Source organism: Syngnathus typhle, linkage group LG7 (genome assembly GCF_033458585.1).
Source record: "Syngnathus typhle isolate RoL2023-S1 ecotype Sweden linkage group LG7, RoL_Styp_1.0, whole genome shotgun sequence".
NCBI lineage: Eukaryota > Metazoa > Chordata > Actinopteri > Syngnathiformes > Syngnathidae > Syngnathus > Syngnathus typhle.
Window position 1 is genome coordinate 8792128 of NC_083744.1, and position 13285 is coordinate 8805412.

General features: G+C 38.8%; 1 protein-coding gene across 7 annotated transcripts; it reads left to right on the top strand.

The window, feature by feature from the left end:
* The first annotated feature begins 2079 nt into the window (after window positions 1-2079).
* Window positions 2080-12701, top strand: cracr2aa (calcium release activated channel regulator 2Aa). Of its 7 annotated transcripts, none has more exons than XM_061283568.1 (20): window positions 2104-2218; window positions 3202-3243; window positions 3632-3762; window positions 3840-4038; window positions 5679-5790; window positions 5879-6065; window positions 7332-7478; window positions 7739-7829; window positions 7935-8030; window positions 8452-8639; window positions 8771-8842; window positions 9231-9276; window positions 9391-9470; window positions 10050-10371; window positions 10472-10604; window positions 10744-10825; window positions 11047-11161; window positions 11257-11358; window positions 11463-11539; window positions 11923-12701. In XM_061283568.1, exons 4-20 carry the CDS (start codon window positions 3859-3861, stop codon window positions 12008-12010), a joined length of 2118 nt encoding a protein of 705 aa, XP_061139552.1. In that variant the 5' UTR covers window positions 2104-2218; window positions 3202-3243; window positions 3632-3762; window positions 3840-3858; the 3' UTR covers window positions 12011-12701. The 7 variants fall into 7 exon arrangements, with proteins under 7 accessions (XP_061139553.1, XP_061139551.1, XP_061139554.1 ...); XM_061283572.1 differs by having other exon boundaries at window positions 3632-3710; XM_061283569.1 differs by lacking the exon at window positions 3202-3243 and having other exon boundaries at window positions 2080-2218; window positions 3632-3773.
* Window positions 12702-13285: the final 584 nt, after the last annotated feature.

A 13285-nucleotide genomic window follows, 5' to 3' on the forward strand; every position in this document is an offset into this window, starting at 1 on the left:
GAGTTTTGGTTTCAGCTGCCAAAGACATGTGGACAAAAGGCCAAAACAAATAGAAAAACAAAGGTTTCTCAACATAGCGGTGCTGGTGTAGACATGACCGAGAACTGGACAGCAGCAAACATGTTGAATAAGGTTTTGTGTTCCCTCTAGAGAGACAACGAAAGCCTAAACTCATAATTACAAAGGCACACAGTGATACAGCATGCACACGTGGCTTGGAAGGGGAAGACTCCAAAGCAAAGTTTCCCCACAAAGATCCACAGGCATAAACTTGATTCGAGCCGCATCGCGTGATCCACCAGGCTAGCAAAGACCTCTAAATCAGCGGCCCAGATGACTCTAAAACCCTCAACCGCACACCCTGCCATCTCTGAGATTGCAGAACAGAATGAATGTCTCCAAGTGTGATGTCAGTCCTTCCAAAGCCGTAAACCAGAGCAACGTGGTGAGACTTGCTCCTCTGCTTATTTCCAACTGAGCCGTGTTTCTTGCTTCGCTGCCCTGTTTCCCCTGTACAAGTATGACTCTGACAGATTTTATCGTCACTCTTAAGTTTCTCCTGGGCTTTATGAATGATCGGGCTGAAAGAATTGGCTACTAAAACAAAGCTCCCGCAGCTCCTCAATGGGAGCCAAACTGTTTCTTTTTAAAAATGGTTAAAGGTAATAACGACTTCAACAAATTACAGGATAAGAAATATGCATGGTCTTAAATTCTGTAATGTCAAAGATCCTTCATTGATTCACCTCATCCATTGGAGTTGCTGGTGAGCTGGAGCCTATCCCATGGCTGACACTAGGCAGAAGATCGGTCACACCACGGACTCTTATTTATTTCATCACTTGTGATCTGTAGTATACTTTCTTTCTTACTATGATGAAGCATCTGTGTAGCTTCCTAAAAAAAAGGGGGGGGGGGAGTGGCAATGGTAGCATTTTTCGTAATGCCTTTTGAACTGTTGCCCTATGGAGCTCATTTATTGTGCATTGCATGACAGGTTACACTGCAGCTTGCACGCAGAGCTTTCCTACTTTTTTTATGCAAGTACACAGTGTCTTTATTTGCAGTACAATATTTACTTTAAACTGTGACCACATACTGGTTTCAAAATCTGAATGGCCAAAATAACAAAACATCCAAAAGACCTACATTTCTCAACAAATAAAGGCTTAAAATAAGTACTGTACTGCCCTCCTGTGTTCATTATTGGGATTACAACAGACCTTTGCTGCAGACTAAGGTCCTGTGTATTCTGAACCAGGTTTTGATCAAGGGCGTCATGCACTCGTCTTTCCATCAATCCTGACCCGTCCGTCTTCCAGTTCTTTCAATTCCCACAGCCTGATGCTAAGATGCTGTGTTAAATGTAATACTTATTATTCGCACGCACGTCTTGCCATCTTAAATTCCTGGGCTGAATTTGGGGCCCACTATATCCAAGGTCCCTCTATTGTTAATTTGATAGGAGTCTGGAAATTTAGATAGCATTTAAGTAGCTGTATTTACTGCATGTATCATGATTGTCTGTAGACAAGATTTACAAAAAAACAAGATGCATGTTTGTGGAATGCAGGAGAAAGTCGGAGTGCCCATGGCAAAAAAAGAAAGGAAAAGAAAAGAAAAAGCAAGCTCGTGGACCAAATGCAGTCATTCAGGAAGGCCGCAACCAAGAGCTGTACTTACGAACTTGGGGGTCGAATTAATAAAGATAAACATGGCCATCTGCTGGATGTTGTTGAGTACTACTCCCTGCCCACCGACCCTAGATGCAGGCACAAACAAAAATGCGCAAAACAACCTGAATTAAAATGCTGCAATGCGCCTTTATGACCGTAAGTTTTAACTGTTATATTATATATGTATTTATTTAATTAGATCTATTCAAATTAGTAACATTTTGCTGATGTTCCGAATAAAAGTTTGGAGACCGTCAAATGTCAATGAGTACTTCAAGTTTTTGTAGATAATACTTATTCAAGATTTATTTTATTATAACATTTTATTGTGGGGATATAATGGACCAGGAACTTGGGTGTCGTTGCTATAGTAATACTTGATAACAGCCCCGCCCCTTTTGTTTGCTCATCCGGCGTGCAGTCTGTCAAATTCCACCACTGCAGCAAGAGTCAAGTCACACTTGTTTTCACTCATCTGCGTGAAACTAAACAGGTTGTCAATGATTTAATCCATCGGGAACGCACTTTTACCCACTGTTCTGGTACGTACGTCGTCTGGGTCATTTGTTATATTTAACACTGAGTTTGAGATCAATTAACTTGGCACTAAGTGAGAGATTTTAACTAGAATGTATTTAAACGTGCACGTACACACGACTGCAATGTCAAGAGACCTGCAACTCTCCTCGGCAGTTTAGCATGACAAGGAAGTGAATTTTAAACAATGGGTAAAATTGCAAAACTCACCGTGGTTTTTGCTCAAGCATTTTAATTTGTTGCGCGGTGAGGTGTGGAGGTCATCCCTCAATAAAATGATCTAATGCGCCTGTTCCGGTTTACCTCTCGTTTCACTATTACTATGGAAGCCTGCTGGTATTTCATTTGAATTGCAAAATATATATTTTTTTATGTAAAACGCGCTATATTTAGTGGCAGCATAGATGAATGTCATAAACAGACAATAATAACAAATAATTTCAATGGCCATCATTAATACTGCTGCTTATGCTTATTCAGCCACAAACTAAGTGTTACCAACAGTAAAGTGCTGTGATATTTTGTGACAAGACAGCAACTTTGAAATCATGATGATATTCTAATAAAATGTACAGGGATTTGTTTATGGTGCTTGGGGGCACAGTCACTGTTTATGTTCTGAACACTAAGCATTAAGCAACCAATATCTGACACCTCTTTCAAGTCAAACAGGAGCCTTTAAACTGAGCTCTACTTATGGGGTCCTCCTATGCTACGTCTACAAAGTTTTGCTGAGCATATGTCGCTGTTCAAATACTCCACAACGTTACTGTGCAATGCATAATGTTAATCTACAGTATGTTGAATTTGGTTTTGTGGCAAGAATTTCAGTTGAAATATAGAAGTTTTTCATCAAACTCAATAAAAACCGAAGGAGTTCTGAACAATACCTTTCCTCCAGACAATACAACACTTTGTTCGAGATGCGACAATGTGGTGTAATGAAGAAAAAAAGACGTTCACTTCCTCTTCATGTTTCCTCTTTTAGACTCGAGGTGGATCCGTTGCGTGTAGTGGCTTTGCCTTCTTTGTGAGTGTTTGTGCGAACAAGAAATTGAAATCTTTCTATGTTGAGTACACTGTGTTAGTGGATCAGATGTCTATCTGGCACTTATTGTGAGTAAATTACACTTTTAACTGTGTAGGAGTACTAACAAAAACTCAATAAAAATCTCTTATCATTAAAAAAAATAACCTGAATATTTGAGATGCGGATACATATATATATACTTATTATCGTTTTGTGGTTGTTGTTTACAATATTTAGTGTTCTGCATCATAATGATGCCATTTTTAATTTTGTGGTGTTATGTTTATTTCACCTATTTGTTTGACTTGCAGTAATTCATAAAAATATATATATCATTTTCCAGGGAAAATGAATATACAAATTAAATATTCTCTTTTCTCTTTTCTAGCACCCGGTGTCAATTAATGAGGCGGTTGCTAAGAGATGATGCATTATACTGCTGAAAGCATCTGATGCTTGTTTAGCCTGTAAGCACGACTTCTTTTGAGATCTGTCTCCGGTGCACCTGACTCATGTGAAGTACGACTGAGGTGCCCACATCACAAGCAACTTATTTCTACCATGGCAGCGTTAACGGTCTCCTCTGCCCTCACCAGCACCGCTACTGGGTTTAGGATGGCGCAGCGAGGGCACGGAAGCACCAAAGAGCCCCTCAAACGTGAGAGTGAGTGGCCAAAGCGGGAGAGCGGGCATGTTGGTCAAAACACTGTCCTGGAGAAAACGCACGAGTTCTTCCAGGTCTGTGACATCGAGAAAAAGGGCTTCATCACCCGACGTGACATGCAGGTGAGTGAGGTGATCAAATTGTTTTTGAATTCATATTTGGAAATTCGAATGCACCCCCCCCTCCATCTAAATAAATCAGCAACATTCTGTCATATAACTGTTTTTGTTTCATTTTTGGGGGGCATGTTTTATTTAATCTGAAACAAGACAATTTGTTCTCTCATCAGTAATGAATTAGACATGAAGATACCTCATGTGGTTTATTCAAAAACAGGACAAGAAAGAGTTAAAGGGGAAGGCGGCATTGATAGAAGAGTGAGCAACACAAATGCTTTGTGATCCAAGCTCCCCACACATATTATTGTGCAGATTTACTTTGTCTCTCTGATGTTACCAATCCATTAATGAAGCACTCATGAATACAAACATGTATAGTGGAGCTTTGATATCACAGCCTGCTCTAGTGAGGCTTTAGAAGCACCACTTGGCGCTGTGAATTATATCATTGGATATTTGTTATGCTGCCGCTTTCAGGAGGCCAGTTTTGTGATGTAATAGATGCGATAACGCACCGCATGCTACCATTTCCTTATCCCTACCCTGGATCAAATGGGTGGCCTCTGTCAACACTTGCAGTAGTGTAAATATATCCTGATACCACACTGCCTACAAAGGTGTGGCTGGGTTTCTTTTTTTCCTTCTTCAAAAATTGCTACTGTCATCGTCACGAGTTGTTGGCTTGACCTCTCCTGGATTTGACCTTTAGCTAAGAGTACCTCCCATGTCAAATAGTCTCTCTTTGCAGTACGTCATGCAGGGCTCAAACTTTAAATTTTCCACTAAGGCCCTTCTTTGTGGAGTTTGCATGTTCTCACCATGCTTGCTCAGATTATCTCTAGGTGCTTGGAATTGCTCTAATGCTTATGTGCAGATGGTTGTTTGTATGTATGTATTGTACTGCCTGGTGACATGTCCAGGGTATATTCTGCCCAAGGACAACTCCAATATTTTTTCTTCCCAGGAACTCAAAAGTGGGTTGGATTGATAAATATGAGGGCTGAGAAAATAATTTCTAAATGTATTTTAGAAGATCACATCATACTGGTAGGGACCGAACTGTAGATAAACTGATTTTTAAGAAATATTTAATCCCTTCACTGCCCTGTAATTTTCCCTCATTAATCCACCGTTAATATAATTTGTCTGTTTTAATCTGGTGAAGTGCAATAATTATTACGTGTATGTATTTGCCACAGTTGTAAAGTATTGGGAAAGTTTTTATCTTGAACGGGTATACTTGCCCCTATATCTGGTTAGCTGTAAAGTATTGGAAAAGTTTTTATCTTGCCCTATTTCTGGTAAGCTGCTCTAGTCAAACATTGAGGAACCTACTGTATCAACTGGGAATATTCCATATGGTTCACGGTGTGCACAGTACATGAACAGAAGTATCACTAAATGGTACGTTACAATTATTGCTGTGTTTAAAAAGAATCAAATTAGCCTCTGCTGGGTTATTTATATTTTATAAGCATCCTAGGTGCATTGCAAAGTGTTATATAAGTATTGTTATTGTTGTGGTTCCTATTATCTATTATTACTGCAGGGAGGCTGCTCTTAGGGCACTTAAATATTAGAGAGCTCCACTTTTGTATTCTCCTTCTGGCCGTGTCTTTGACAATAACAGCTGCTCGCGTCATGTAAAACAGAGACTGCTTGGCGAGCTCCCTCTCAGTGCGGACGAGCTGGAGAAAGTGTTTGACACCCTTGATTCTGACAGCAATGGATTTCTAACCCTCGATGAGTTCTCCACTGGCTTTAGTAGGTTTGACTTGAATGTTCCTATTGGCGACAACACCGATACAGTATGAACATGTGTATTATGTTTTGGATCTCATCCGTTTTCTAGGTGATTTTTTGTCTGGCAGGAATATTTCTTTAAAGGCCGACATGGGGGATAAACCCCACTGCGTAAAGTCTCCTGAGGTCCTTTACCGCAGCCGGTGGGAAGAGAGCACGGTGACCTCAGAGGATGAAGAGGAGAAACATTTTTCCATGCTGATGGAGAGCCTCGGAGCCAACAACGTCTTTGAAGAGTGAGTATTGTGTGTGTTTGCCCACTCATGTGGATAACTTCAAATAGTTTAACACTCAAAATGATTTGTTCTATGTGTTTCCCAAAAGCTTTTCTACTCTATTCATTTGAAAATGGTCCCACAGATTGCTATTCCACTCAACTCAACTATAACAATGTCTCTTTCGTGAAAAAAACACAATCTACTTTTGTTTCATTTTTGAATGTGGTACTATAAGCACACGAGCCATTTCATTAGAAAAATATGTAGTCTGCTGCACTAATTAAAACCCCATTTGTTCTGTGAACCCAAGTTTACCTGCAGTTTTTGTATGATTTATTATACACAATCTCGGTGGATTTTTAGATTTTGCACTTTGGATGTCCTAAAGAGAGGCCCCAAAGTTGAAACCGCAGTGAGCTGTGCGTAACCATTTTAATGTTTTCATTCTTTGTGAAATGCTGTGGCATGCGTATGACCTCCGCCTTGTTCTTCATAAAATTTAGGAAGGGAATTATGCAATGAAGCACAATTTTTTTGTTGATTTACGTTTTGAAAATTACAACTACTTTGATACAATCTTACTTGAAATCTATTCAGAGATAATATCTCTTTTCACGATCCGAATTTTAGTGTTGTTTCTGTCAGTTGTAATTATTTTAGTTGTCTGTTTTGGCCTGGTATGTTATATATGTAGTATATACACTGCACTTGAAATCGGAACTATTTTATTTTCAACCAAGTTTTCACAGGCAACTCAAAAAACAAATTCAAAAAACAGGCGATGCACATCTTGCCCATCAGATCTAAAATTAGTGATGAGACATGACCTTTCAAATCACATCCTTTTGGGCATCACTAACCTTTATTGATCCTAACCAGACATTTGACATTTACTGCAATACATGAAAGACAGTTATGCAGAAATGTGTCTCTGAACTTTATTCTTCAGTGGGATATTTTGTTGTTTCACTTATTTATGCCCTGTCTTAGTCTTTTTACTATTTTTGTGTCACAATTAGATATGATTGAGAGTCGGGATTATTATTTCTGAATGATGCCCCCCAAAAAAGACTCATAAATGATCAATATTTGTTGTAACCTTTGAAAATTACTTCTGAATTGATTAGGCCACTATAATTTGTATGATTGCTTCAGTGTAAGTTATTGCATTTGATCAACACTTAGTTTTTTTCCATGTTGAACATAAGTAACATACATTTTTATCCCAGGATTGGTGCACCTCATCTAATATGCACGTTTACATGTAACCTTCTGTGTCATTAGTCCTGCAGAAGTACGCAGCTTGTGGGCTCAGCTACGGCGAGACGAACCACACCTTTTATCCAATTTTGAAGACTTCCTGGCGAGGGTAACATCCCAGATAATTGAGGCTAACCAGGAAAACAGGGAGATGGAGAGCGCCCTGAAACGGTCAGGGAATATCCTATACCTGTGGATTATTTTGAGTTCAGTCAGTCTTTTATGACATGAGTAACAGCGTTTGACTAACGAGCTGCTTCAATTAAAAAAAATGTCGTTGGCAAGAAATTTCATCCTGTAAAAATCATAGTATATTCTTAGATACTATCAAAAGCAACAACATGAATAAATTCTGCATAAGACTGCTTTAATGAGAAAATCATTTCAACCAACTTTATTGTGATGCAAACAGGACTATGTATGTCTTATAGAAAAGCAGCTACACATGACGATGAGATCCATCGCCTCTACGAAGAAATGGAGCAGCAAATAAAGAATGAAAGAGAAAGGGTTGTTCTGCAAGTAAAAAAAAAGTTATTCTTTTCAAATACAATCACCAAAAAATGCATCTCATTCATTTGATGTCGTTGACCTCTGTGCTTGTAACTTCCTTTCTCGTCTCTGAAGGACTACAAGAGGTTTGTGTCTCGCAGTCAAGACCTTGAAAGAGAGCTGATCACCAAGGAGAAAGACTTAGAGCAGCTCTTTCAGAAGCAAAGGAGGGTGAGTAAAGAGTCGAAGAGTGCACAGTGCATTTTTGCACATAGTTTCACATGTTCAAACACTCACGGCTTTAATTGGACGGATGGATGGGTGAACGGGTGGATGGAAGGATGGGTGAACGGGTGAACGGGTGGATGGGTGAAAGGATGGATGAATGGATGGATGGATGGGTGAACGGGTGGATGGGTGAACGGGTGGATGGATGGATGGGTGAACGGGTGGATGGATGGGTGAACGGGTGGATGGATGGGTGAGCGGGTGGATGGATGGGTGAACGGATGGACGAATGGGTGAACGGAGGGATGGAGAACTGCCTTCACTGATGTCACTGATGCAGTGGGTAGCAATTTATTGAATGATACACATAAAATCTTGGCCTGACTATAATGTGATTGCTTTGCCACCACTGGTCCTTTTACAGTTAGAAGATCAGTGTAAGGAGCTTCACAGTGAGCAACACGTGACCAAGGTGGAGAACGTGAAGCTGAAGAAGACAAATGATGAACTCGCCAAGGAACTGGATCACACTAGTCAAGAGTTGCTCTTGGCACAGGAGCAGCTGAGTCTGCTCCATGAGCAGTCCACAAGACTCAATGAGGAGAGGGAGTTGTGAGTAATGACCCCCAGCTCTTTAATTTCAGCATTTTGCCCTTTATGTTGCACTCACTGTAATGAGCCTGTATAATTAATAAAAAACTATAAAAGTGTTATTAATGATCACAATACTGCATTTGTAATAGGGAAATATACAGACTGACGGAGGGACTCCAGCGTGAGCGAGCAAGCCTCCTCAAACAACTGGACCTGATGAGGTGTGGATATTTGCATGGGTGTTAACAGCGCCTATAAAGACAAAACACTTTGAATATTTTTTGGGAACTTAGTTTGGGTAAACTAACTTATTTGTCTGAAAAGTCAACTGGATACAAGAAGATATGTCACAATGTTTTGATTTATTTTTGTTGACAGTTTTATTTTGCGCTGTCAATTTCACTGGCGCTGAGTCAGTGAATCAAGCTGTAGCCCATTTCTGAAACTTTTATTCCACTCTTGTGTCGCTTTCATCTCTGAGACATTCTGGCTGTTTTCAAGAGCTGGCCCTGTATGTGTCGCCTTTGTTCTTTATTTTTATAATCACTGAATACTAATCCGCAGTATCATTGAAAATATCTAACTATCTTCAGTATTTTCTTTTTTCAGGGAAATGAACAAACATCTACGAGATGAAAAAGACATTTTCATTCAGGTTCGTGACTTGCATGAAACAAGACTCTCATGTTACTTTGTTGTATGACTCTAAAAATTGAAAAGATAGAGAGACAAATGATGAATCTGATCACTCATGTGTTTGGCATTACAGAAACCCCCAAATTGTAAAAATACAGGATTACAACCAAGGTCTTTATTTCATGCTGGGAGACACACCTACTTGCCTGAAAGGTAAAAGCATCGAGTATGTGCAGAGGAACCTCCAAAGTTAAACACAAATATTTTCAATAACCCTTGATTGACTTGGCGTTGCTGTAATTTAAAAAGAAACCAAATTAAATGAATATTCCTGCTTACTAACTGTACAAACACTGTTTTGTATCCATAACCATGATAAATGGAATAAAAAGGAGATTAAATATATTTTTTTAAATATAGGAAACTTACTCAGGCTTTTGGGATGCCAGACAATTACAAAGTGGTCTTTAATAAATACTGCAGGAATTAATAAGTGGCCGTTGGCAGGTAACTCCTCTTTACCTTTGTGGTTCATTATTATGTAACGTTTGAGTGACTGCATGTTTAACATGGCAGCTGCTTAGGAAAATATTTTTTATAATATTGTACTGAGAAGCCAATGTTGTGTATTTGTACTGTTTATTTTCCTGACAAAATAGATTGAACTTCAAATTGGACCACTTTTTTGGTGTTTGATTTAGGAAGTTCCTCTTTACTTTTGTTCAATTTTTGTCAAGAACAAAATATAAAGTATACTTTAATCTCTGCTTGTTTTTAAAATGTTGTATACAGTGAGGAGGAAGATGTAAGGCAGAATCCGGTCAACGTGTCAAGCAATTCAGGTAGTCCTAAAATGACCAGAGGTTACCTGCAGAGGATCATCTCTATTGAGGAGGACCATCTCCCACATTTGCTCCAAAATGCCACTCAGACCCAAATCGTTCTGCAGCCATTTATTGAAGGCGAGGAAGTGTCAGACCATGACGAGAATATAGACTTGGTGATGAGTGATATTTACCCTGTTCAGTTGCAACTGTTTAAGGGAGCTGGAGAAAGAAGTCAAACTCCATTGTCTCCAAGGGGCCAACCTGTCGGCAAGGAGACCAGCATAAATGTGAGCTTATCAGCATTTTTGTACTATTTCCTCCCTTTTTTTAGTGGGGAGTCAACTATGTCACTCCTTCATTTGATCAGCATTGCTTTTGTATGTGTAGGAGGAAAGCAGTCTGTCACTGCCCGAGCGGCTCTTTAAAATCGTTCTGGTGGGAAACTCTAGTGTCGGAAAGACCTCCCTCCTTCGACGCTTTTGTGATGGCTGTTTCCACCCCGACACTTGTGCTACAGTTGGTATGAATCCCTGAGCTATATCAGTCCATAAATTAGAATTGTGAAGCTGGGTAGGAGATAATGTAAAATGCAGAAATCAAAAATGTTGGTTAGATTTTTATCTTTTGTTTAAAATGTCTCTATCAATTTGTATTTGCAGGTATAGATTACAGCGTGAAGACAATAATGGTGGACAACAGCCAGGTGGCGCTGCAGGTCTGGGATACCGCAGGGCAGGAACGGTAAATCAGCCACTTGACACATGAATACATTTTACTTTTGATGATTTATGGTGACATGTGTTTTGAAAGTGCTGTGCTTTTAATCAAAAGAATCATCTACTTTTAATCAAAAACCAAAGATCTGTCATGTTTTGAGTTTGGCGCTGCTTTGAAAGTTCTTTTTTTTCTTTTCTTTCATAACAACCTCTGCTTTTTCATTTTAACGTTTCATCCCTTCTCAGGTATCGAAGCATCACCAAGCAATTTTTCCGCAAAGCTGATGGTGTGGTTGTGATGTATGACATAACAGTTGAGCAGAGTTTCACAGCTGTTAGACAGTGGCTGACAAGCGTGAAGGTAAAACTTAATGTTTGACGTTATTCCCCCGTTTTATGATAGCAGCAATATGTCGATTTCCGTGATTGTCTATATTTCCTGTCTCTTGTTTATAGGAGGGCTCAGGCGAAGACATACCTTTAATGCTGCTGGGAAACAAAACTGACTTAGAAATTACGAGACAAGTGCATAAAGCAATGGGCATGAGACTAGCTAAGGTATGTCTATTGGTGAAATAGAAAACGATACTATTGAGGCACTTCTGTTTGCAGCTATAGATCAATTGTATTAAACTCATGATTTGTGTGTGTGTTCTTTTAAGGACTGTCAGATGACTTTCTTTGAGTGCAGTGCATGCTCAGGGTATAATGTGATGGAGGCTATGCTTCATTTGGCTAGGTAGGACATTTCTCTTTATTGCAAAAAAATAATAAAATAAAACACACTCGCACCAAAATTCATTTGCTAAGTGTGCTGAAACGAGGTGGGAATTTTTCTCCAGAGATCATTTGTTCCTCGCGAAATGCCTTTTTGAAGGGATGATACATGAGTAAAGTTCTGATTTTAGCAACATCTAATTGTTTGAAAGAATATTTTGGCAAAATGAGATTGACATTGTATTATTCGCAACCACTCAACATATTTGATTAAAAAAAAAAATCAGAGTTTGTAACAAATCATGCTTTCAACAAATAGGATACAGACTGTACACATTATGTAGTACATATGGATGTACTGAAGAGTTTATGACCTCTTGGTTTTCATCCCATTGTGTCTCTCAGAACCCTGAAAGAGCAAGAGGATCGAGACAAAGAGAAGACTGTCCAGTTGGTCAGAAGCTCACTGGAGAAGAAAAAATCCTGCTGCTAACAAATACTCTCTTTGCACACTTGCCTTTATTATTCTAAATGTCAACAAAACTCTCATCGGTCGGTGCACGTCAAATTATTATCATATCAAAGAAAGACAAATAATTGAACGTTTTAAAAGTTGACTTTGTGTCTATCACATCCTGGCAGGATTTTTATTAGATATAGATTAATCCACGGGGATATTTTTCCACACAATTCCTTATTTTGGAGTCAAGTGTAACATATCTGTAAAATGTGAAATACTGCTGAGTTTTCTTGAGGCCGGTTTTTAAGTTATCGGTGTCCTGGGGCTATTCTGAACACTGCATAATTCAATTGTTTACTGGGTTTATCTGAATGTTGTCGTGTGATTTGCTGCTTATTTGTTCCTTTGTAATTTAATGTTTGTAATATTATGGAAAGCAATTTGTTGGATAGTTGCAATTATTGACTTTTTGGAGACAGTCAAATTTGTTTGATTGTAAAAATACATGCATCTACTTGCCAAGTATTTTATACATATTATGCCCCTCATTATTTAATGTAATACCAAGTATGTATGTGATTTTGGAATTCAAATACTATTGTATTGTTATTGTAATTGAGTCACTATTTGTGGTTCACTCCCACAACTCTCTAGCACTTCACTCTTATGTGTACACTGAGATGTTTAATTATTGTAACAAAAATAAAGAATTGGGTGTAAAGGATGGCAGTTTGGACCTTTTTCACAGCACCAACCAGTGGATGATTTTACACATTGCAGTTTATTCCATTTTTAAGATGACATAAAAACAAGAAAAAAATATTTGAGTTTAATTTAAATGATTAAATAAATTAATAAACAAATGAGACTATGCAGAAAAAAATGTGCTAGTTTATTATTAGTCTACTGAGTTTAATTTAATTGTGTGTGTGTGTGCGTGTGTGTGTACTTTTCTAAAGCTTGGTGATGAGCTGATCATTTTAATCAGGTGTGCCGTAGTAGGGCAGTACCTAAAACAGGCTGGATAAGGGCTCCGAAGACCAGACTTGGGTTGACAGTCATAATGGCCCTCCAAAGGAAACTATGACTATGATGCAGCGCGTGACAAAAATGAGTTTGACACCCCTGGACTAGACATTCCCAAAAGTTCCCAGTAAGTAATATATTCTAAGCCATCGAGGATTACTTTTAATGTTTACTATGTAACTATGTGAAGCACCCAGCCATGATTCTGCGAAGTTTAACTCTCAAAGGTTTGACATGACCAACTAAAGTGTACCTTGAATTAAGTCATGTAAATGCAGCATC

Excerpts from the sequence above, each read along its gene's own strand:
- cracr2aa (XM_061283566.1), top strand. The coding sequence starts at position 3,805 with ATGGCAGCGTTAACGGTCTCCTCTGCCCTCACCAGCACCGCTACTGGG. Across the intron at positions 8,031-8,451 it reads TCTTTCAGAAGCAAAGGAGG|TTAGAAGATCAGTGTAAGGA; the intron begins GTGAGTAAAGAG and ends GTCCTTTTACAG. Across the intron at positions 11,540-11,922 it reads GCTATGCTTCATTTGGCTAG|AACCCTGAAAGAGCAAGAGG; the intron begins GTAGGACATTTC and ends TGTGTCTCTCAG.